Source organism: Myotis davidii, unplaced genomic scaffold (assembly GCF_000327345.1).
Source record: "Myotis davidii unplaced genomic scaffold, ASM32734v1 scaffold534, whole genome shotgun sequence".
Lineage (NCBI taxonomy): Eukaryota > Metazoa > Chordata > Mammalia > Chiroptera > Vespertilionidae > Myotis > Myotis davidii.
The window spans coordinates 5,812,353-5,820,462 of record NW_006286678.1 but is presented as its reverse complement, the minus strand read 5'-3'; the positions used below and the strand labels follow the sequence as shown (position 1 = coordinate 5,820,462).

At 38.9% G+C, this 8,110-nt stretch overlaps 1 protein-coding gene across 6 annotated transcripts in view; it reads left to right on the top strand.

Annotated features, from left to right (window-relative positions):
- The window catches only part of UNC13B (unc-13 homolog B (C. elegans)), a 149,226-nt gene that overhangs the window by 37,546 nt on the left and 103,570 nt on the right, over nucleotides 1–8,110 (top strand). For all 6 annotated transcript variants that reach the window (XM_015560546.1, XM_006758526.2, XM_006758525.2 and 3 more), the window contains exon 6: nucleotides 4,380–4,453. In XM_015560546.1, coding sequence (XP_015416032.1) covers nucleotides 4,380–4,453 — 74 coding nt within the window. The remainder of the gene's footprint in view (nucleotides 1–4,379; nucleotides 4,454–8,110) is intronic.

Here is an 8,110-nt window from a genome sequence, read left to right as displayed (position 1 = left end):
CTTCCGGTCCAGTTTAAGAACCCATTGTGGTCCTCGAGTCAAAAAGTTTGCCCACCCCTGATCTAGCCTTTTCCTTCGGCTACCCAGAAGGAGCCAGCTGTGGCACAATGTAAGTTGCCCTGGGACCTTGGGCCAGCTGCAGTTTGTTAGGTAATTATCAGATTGCAAAGAACCAGGCCGTGCATATGCAAAAGCCTCCATGGCTGGGCAGGGCAGGGTCCCAGGAGATCAACAGGGTGGAGCGAGCAGTTATGGCTGCTCTGAGTCCTGCCCTCAGAGGCCCTCCTTCTCAGTGTCCCGGCAATCGCTGCAAGCATCCCCGAGAGAAAGCTGCCCTGGAGTTCCGACCGTTGCCAGACAGTCCAGTTTCTCCCGTATGAGTCTGGGTCCCCAGAGACTCGCCCGGAACTGGAGCTCAGAGCTTGAGACTCCCTCCCGATTGAAAAAGACAACCGTGTCCTTAGCCGCCAACCCTCTCCTCATGCGCCTCTGTACCTCTGTATTTTACTTCCGCACCGCACCTCCTCTGAGTCTCGGTATGCTTTTCTCTTTCCTTCTAGTTGTAGAATTTCCACTCAGCCAGCCTTCCTGTGGTTCTGGATGATGTCCATTCTGTCTTTTAGTTGTATTTTTGTAGTGGTTGTGCGAGGCAGCAGTCTCTGGTGTTTACCTATGCCACCATCTTGGTTTTCTCCCCAGGGCCTGGGCTTTTAAACCGTAATATATTTAAGCACTCCTTTTATTAGGTATTTTGTTTGTTCAAAGTTTATACTATTATAAATTATACTGCAGTAAACATAATCACAGCTCTATATTTTTCTTAAAACTATTTTGAGGAGTAAGGCAGGAATACATGCACAGTGGTTTAAAAAGTTATCCAGTAAAAATTACTAAGCCTCCCTCACAGATAAATTTTCTTCCTTATAGGCTGTCATGATTAGTACTTTCTTGTGTATCTTTGCAGTGTCTTTGAATCTATAAGCAAATATAGACTTAATCTCTTTTTAAAACACAAATAGTAGTACATTCGAACACACTTGGTGTCCCTGATGCTCTCCACTTAACATTGTATCTTAGAGCAGTGGTTCTCAACCTTTGCTGCACATTAGAATCACCTGGTAACCTTTTTAAAAATCCTGATTTCTGGGCCTCATCCTCTGGAAATTCTGTTTCTTTGTTACTAATGTTGTGGCCCCACCCCATAACAAAGAAACAAAGAAACAGAATTTCCGGAGGATGAGGCCCAGAAAGCAGGATTTTAAAAAGATTCCCAGGTGATTCTAATGTGCAGCCAAGGTTGAGAACCACTGTCTTAGAGAATCATTCTACATTATTCGACATCAGAACTTATAGACCTGCAGCATAGTATCTCTTTCTGTCCTCTCATTTCTTTTAAACAATTACAGGGTACACCATTTTATGGATGAGGAAGTGCTACACAAACTAGGTAGTAGATTATTTGAAGGTTTTGTTATAAGGCTTTGAAATACTGACACTAATTGCTGAAGAGCAGTTTGAGGGGAAGGAGGTGAAGTTTTAGGCAGGAAGATATATCTGTCTTAATGTCTCCAAAGTTGCTCTGACCCATATGTTGCCTTATTGTTTCTCTTTCCTGCTGTATATATCTGATGTTTATAAAAGGTGAGTTTTTTTTGGGGGGGGGGGTAAGTTGTAATAGTCATTCTTAAATATATAGAAATCAGTATATGCCATTATTAATTTTTCTTTTTTTATTGTGGTAAAATACATATAACATGAAATTAACTATCTTAACTATTTTAAGTGTACAGTTCAGTGATATTAATACATTCATAATGTCATGAACCGTCACCGTCATTCATATCCATAGCTTTTTTCATCTTGTAAAAATCAAACTCTGTACCCATTAAAAATAACTCCTATTCTCCTTACCCCTCAACCCCTGGCAACCACCATTCTTTCTATGTCTATGATTTTTTACTATTCTAAGCATCTCAGATAAGTGGAATCATATAGTATTTGTCTTTTTGTAACTGGCGTGTTTCTCAGCATAATATTCTCAAGGTTCATCCATGTTGCAAAATATGTTCCTTCCTTGTTAAGACTGAATAATATTCCATTTAATATACATACTACATTTTGCTTATCCATTCATTCATTGGTGGACACGGGTTGCTTCCACATTTTAGCTACTGTGAATAATGCTGCTATGAACGTGGGTGTGCAGAAATCTCTGAGATTCTGCTTTAATTTCTTTTGAGTATATTATTACTCCAAGATGGAATTGCTGCATTATATGGTAATTCTATTTTTAATTTTTAAAATATTGCCATACTGTTTTTTCCTAGTGGCTGTACCATTTTATAGTCCTACCAATAGTATGCAAGGGTTCCAGTTTCTCACATCCTCACCAACACTTGTTATTTTCTGTGTGTCTGTTTTTTTTGTTTTGTTTTGTTTTTATGGTAGCCATTCTAATTGGTGTGAAGTAGTATCTCATTGTAGTTTTGATTTGTATTTCCCTAATGATCAGTGTTGTTGAGCATGTTTTCATGTGCTTATTGGCCATTTGTATATATTTGAAGAATCTATCAAGTCTTTCATTTTTTTAAAAAATATATTTTATTGATTTTTTTAAATTTTATTTTATTGATTTTTTACAGAGAGGAAGGGAGCGGGATAGAGAGTTAGAAACATCGATGGGAGAGAAACATAGATTAGCTGCCTCCTGCACACTCCCTACTGGGGATGTGCCTGCAACCGAGGTACATGCCCTTGGCCGGAATCCAACCTGGGACCTTTCAGCCCGCAGGCCGACGCTCTATCCACTGAGCCAAACCGGTCAGGGCAAGTCCTTCATTTTTTAATTGGGTTTTTGTTTTGTTGTTGAGTTTTAAGAGTTCTCTGTATATTTTGGGTATTAATCCCTTATCAGATATTTGATTTGCAGATATTTTCTCCCATTCTGTTGGTTGCCTTTTTATTCTATTGGTATTATCTTTTACTGCAGAAATTTTTTGATTGTCCTAAAGTCCAATTTGTCTATATTTTCTTTAGTTGCCTGTGCCTTTGGTGTCCTATTCAAGAAATCATTGCCAAATACAATGTCATGCAGCTTTTGCCCTCTGCTTTTTTCTAGTAGTTTTATGGTTTTAGGTCTTGAATCATTTTGAGTTAATTTTTTTTATGGTGTTAGGTAAGGATCCAACTTCATTCTTTTGCATACAGATGTTTAGTTTTCCCAGCAACATTTGTTGAAAATACTCTTTTCCCCATTGAATGTATCCTTGTCAAAAAATCATTTGACCACATATATGAGGGTTTAATTCTTAACTCTTTATTCTATTGATCTATATATCTGTCTTTATGTCAGTATCACACTGTTTTCCCCCCCACTTAAAATATTTGTATTAAGATATAATTGCCATCTAACACTGTAAATTTAAGGTGTACAATGTATTGATTTGATACATTTATATATTGGAAAATGATTACCACCATCATAGCATTAGCTGATACCTCTATCATGTCACATAATATAGTACCACACTATTTTGATTACTATCTATATATATAAAAGCCCAGCGACTGGAATAGCAGAACGACCAGAATGACCAGTGGCTATGATGTGCACTGCGGCAGCCAAACCAGGCTGATCCGGGCCCTGATCGGCCCAACCCCTGCCCCGATTGGGGGTGGGGCTGGCCAGCCAACCACCTGCAGCCCCTACCCCTGGCCAGCCCGGCCCGATGGGCCCCCATTGGGGCAGGTAGGCCAGACCCCACCCTGCACGAATTTGTGCACCAGACCTCTAGTAGCTTTATAGTAAATTTTGAAATTAGGAAATGTGAGTCCTCCAGCTTTATTCTTACTTTTAACCCTTTGTGGTCCAATTTTATTTTTGGAATTCAAGCAGTCTGGTCCAAATTAATTGACGGGATTGAATGTTGAAGTTATCTCTCTCACTAGATCTCAGCTTGACGTTGGACCTGCTCTTAGCACTTGGCCTGTTGAGTCAGCCTCCACGTTGGACCGAAAAGGGTTAAAATTGTTTTGGCTATTTGGGATCTGTTGAGATTCCATATTAATTTTAGGATGTGTTTTCTATTTCTGTAAAAAACATACTGGGATTTTGATAGTGATCACATTGAATCTGTAGATCATTTTGAGTAGTATTAACACATTAACAATATTAAGTCTTCTGGTCCAGTGGAAATAATAGAACATTATTTTGGTTTTTGTAAAGATTCAAGATAATGTTCATAGAAAGAATGAAGCCACCAGTAAAATTAGTCAATTGCTACCACCCTTCTAAGTTTGATTATCCGATCGAACAAAGCCTTATTGACCCATGATTAAATTCTTAACCTTGTAATCTGGTTTCTTCTTTTTCATGGTAGATATCCCAGAGGAAGAAGCCAGATATTGGACCTACAAATTGGAGCAAATCAATGCCTTGGGTGCTGACAACGAGGTAGGAACAGCCTTATTTGCAATATGGAGAGATAGAGAAAATCTTTTTAAAGAACACTTTATAGTTTTTCAACAGAGGGACCTGTGAGTGTGTTCAGGAATGAAAGACTTTAAACTGTGTTAAAGAAAAAGGCATCTCACCCTAACTGGTTTGGCTCAGTGGATAGAGCGTCAGCCTATGGACTCAAGGGTCCCAGGTTAGATTCTGGTCAAGGGCATGTACCTTGGTTGCGGGCACATCTCCAGTGCAGGCTGTGCAGGAGGCAGCTGATCAATGTTTCTCTCTCATCGATGTTTCTAACTCTCTATCCCTCTCCCTTCCTCTCTGTAAAAAAATCAATAAAATATATTTTAAAAAAAGAAAAAAGAAAAAAAAAAGGCATCTGGAAGATTGCCTGACATTTCATTAGAAGGATTTTTCTCCTACTTTTCCTATTCTTCTCAGTGTGGCCCAGAAGTGGCTGAATTGGCAGTAGTCTGGCTCTAGATTGTTGGGGAAGGAGCTTATACCAGAAAAACTGTCCTCTTGGTACACAGATGAACAAAGGCATTTCTTCTGCTAGTTCCCAGATTTTTGGATCTATATATCCTTATTTGTTTGTTTTTTTAAAGGATGTTTAGACTATTACATGCTTGGTGTCCTGCTGTACTAACTTATCTCCAGAAATGGGTCTGTTGCACAGAAAAGAACACAACTCAATCTGGGCCATCAGGAATAGGGAATGCTCTTGATATTGTTGGTGGAGGGAAAAATAAGTTACTTTACTTTTGGAAAAATACCACTTTTGCTACTCTGGTTTTGATTTCCGTTTTCCTGATGATTAGTGATGTTGAACATCTTTTCATATGTACGTTGGCCATTTGTATCTTCTGTGGAAAAATGTCCCTTCATGTCCTTTGCCCAGTTTTTGATTGGGTTATTTATTTATTTTGTTATTGAGTTGTTTGTGTTTTATATATTAACCCCTTATTGGACATATCATTTATGAAATCTTGATAATTACTGAATCTTGGAGGTAAGTGTAAAGGTTTCAGTTTGCTATGCTCATTTTTATGTCTGCTTAAAAATTTTATGTCGGTTTTATGCTGTGAAAACCATTAGGTGAAAGGCTGGTGGGATCACTTCATAATGGATGAAATAGGCTGATACCAGTTGAATTCACTATTGAAATTTAATATCACTAAAAGTGACATAAGACACCATCACCCCACCAAAAAGAAAAAAACAACAACCCCCCCACACACCACCAATTTAATTTCAATCTAATCCTCAAACTACTAGAAATAATTTCCAGTTTAAAGAAAGTAAGAGGGATAGAGGAACATGGTAAATAAAACCTTGGGTTATAATCAGCCAAATCTAGAATGTACAGAATTCTACATAACAAATGAGAGAAGGAGAAACAACTGTAGAATTAAAATGATTTAAAAGACATAATAACCAAATATGTACAATTTGGATCATGAATTGAACAAATCAACTGTGACAAGATATCTTTGAGTCAATAAAGAAAATTTGAATTCTGAGTAAGGGAGGCCTTTGCCGGTTTGGCTCAATGGATAGAGCGTCGGCCCGTGGACTGAATAAATAAATAGATAAATATAAATAATAAATAAATAAATAAGTAAATAGTACCTGACTTCACCCTGGCTGGTGTGGCTCAGTTGGTTGAGCATTGTCACATGCACCAAAAAGCTGCTGGTTTGATTTCTGGTCAGTGCATATGCTTGGGTTGTAGGCTTGATCCCCACCCAGTAGGGGTTGTGCAGGAGGCAGCCCATTGATGTTTCTCCTCTCTCTAAAATCAATAAAATCATATTACAAAAATAAAATAAATTGAGGGAGTGAGGGAATAGGCAGTGGTTGCTAATTGGAAAATTATATGTCTGTAAAGCTGTTTAAAATGTAACAACAATAACACACAGAATTCTTGTATGCCCTTTACCCAGTTTCCCCTAACATTAGCATCCTATCTAATAATAGACAAACATGATAATTGACCGTACCTTCGCTACCTCTCCCATCGGCGAATCAGTGAGATATGCAAATTAACCGCCAACAAAGCTGGCGGTTAATTTGCATATGTAGGCACGAAGCGGTGGAGTGAAGACTGAAGGTGGCTCCGGCTGGGGCAGTGAAGGCTTGAAGGCGGCTCCGGCCGGAGTGAAGGCCTGGGTCCTAGAGGAAAACCGGTGCCGGCAGCAAGGGAAGGGAAGGCCTAGTGTATGAATCTTTTCGTGCAACAGTCCTCTAGTTTTATATATAAAAGTATATTTTTATACAAAAAACGTTTTGTATTTTGGATCCAACCACTTGAAAGGCCTTTCTCTACTGGCACTGCTGTATATACCATCATCAACTTTTGTCTGGATAATTGCAATCATTGGTCTATTTCCCTTTTTGTTCCCTACAGTTTATCTCACACAGTAGCCAGAATGACTTTTTATTTTTTTTAAATATGTTTTTAAAAAATACATGTTATTGATTTTTTACAGAGAGGAAGGGAGAGGGATAGAGAGTTAGAAACATCGATGAGAGAGAAATATCGATCAGCTGCCTCCTGCACAACCCCTACTGGTGATGTGCCTGCAACCAAGGCACGTGCCCTTGACCGGAATTGAACCTGGGACCCTTCAGTCCACAGGCTGATGCTCTATCCACTGAGCCAAACCAGTTAGGGCTTTAAATATGTTTCTATTCATTTTTTTTAGAGAGAGAGGAAGGGAGAGGAAAAGAGATAAAAACATTGATGAGAGAGAAACATAGTTCGGCTGCTCCTGCACACCCCTTACTGGGGATCAAGCCCGGAGCCTTGGCACCGGGAATGGAACTGGTGACCTCTTGGTACATTGGTCAATGCTCTACCAACTGAGACACACCTAATGGGTCAGAGTGATTTTTTAAATGTTTATTGGTTTGAGAGAGAGAGAGAGGAAAGGAGGGAAGGAGGGAGGAGGGGAGAGAGAGAGACCAGAGAGAGAGACAGACAGAGATAGAGAGAAACATTGATTTGTTGTTCTACTTATTTATGCAATCATTGGTTGATTCTTGTATGTGCCTGGCTGGAGATTGAATCCACAACCTTGGCAAATCAGGACTATACTCTCACCAATTGAGTTAGCTGGGCAGGGCCAGAGTGATTTTTAAAGCGTAATCAAGTCACATCTCTCTTGTGTTTAAAACTCTAAATGGCCTCCCATTACACTAGAATAAAATCTAACTCCTTACCTTGGTTTACATACTCTACCTCCCCATTGCCTGGAACAAGTCTTTACACATAATAAGTGCTCAAGAAATATCTGTTAAATGGGTGACACATTTATCAGCAATGTTAGGAAAGCTCTGTATTGCCCAGTATTTCACAGCTTATTAATAAGCTGCAGAGTCAGGATGAAAACTCCAAATTATTTGCAAGTTGCTGGACCACGTTGTTTTCCCAGTCTTCCAATGGGATCTGCACCAAACTATTCTGTCTTCCAAACTATGTACCTGTGTTAAAGTGTTTATGTCTATTTCTTTTTTGTTTTGCCTTTTCAAATCCTGCCCATCCTCAAGACTTAAATTTAATTAAAAATTTTAGAGAAAAATTTTTATGGCTTCAGTACTCTGCATTTGCTTTTTGTTTTTGTTAATTCTAACCCAATTCTCTTTCTCCTT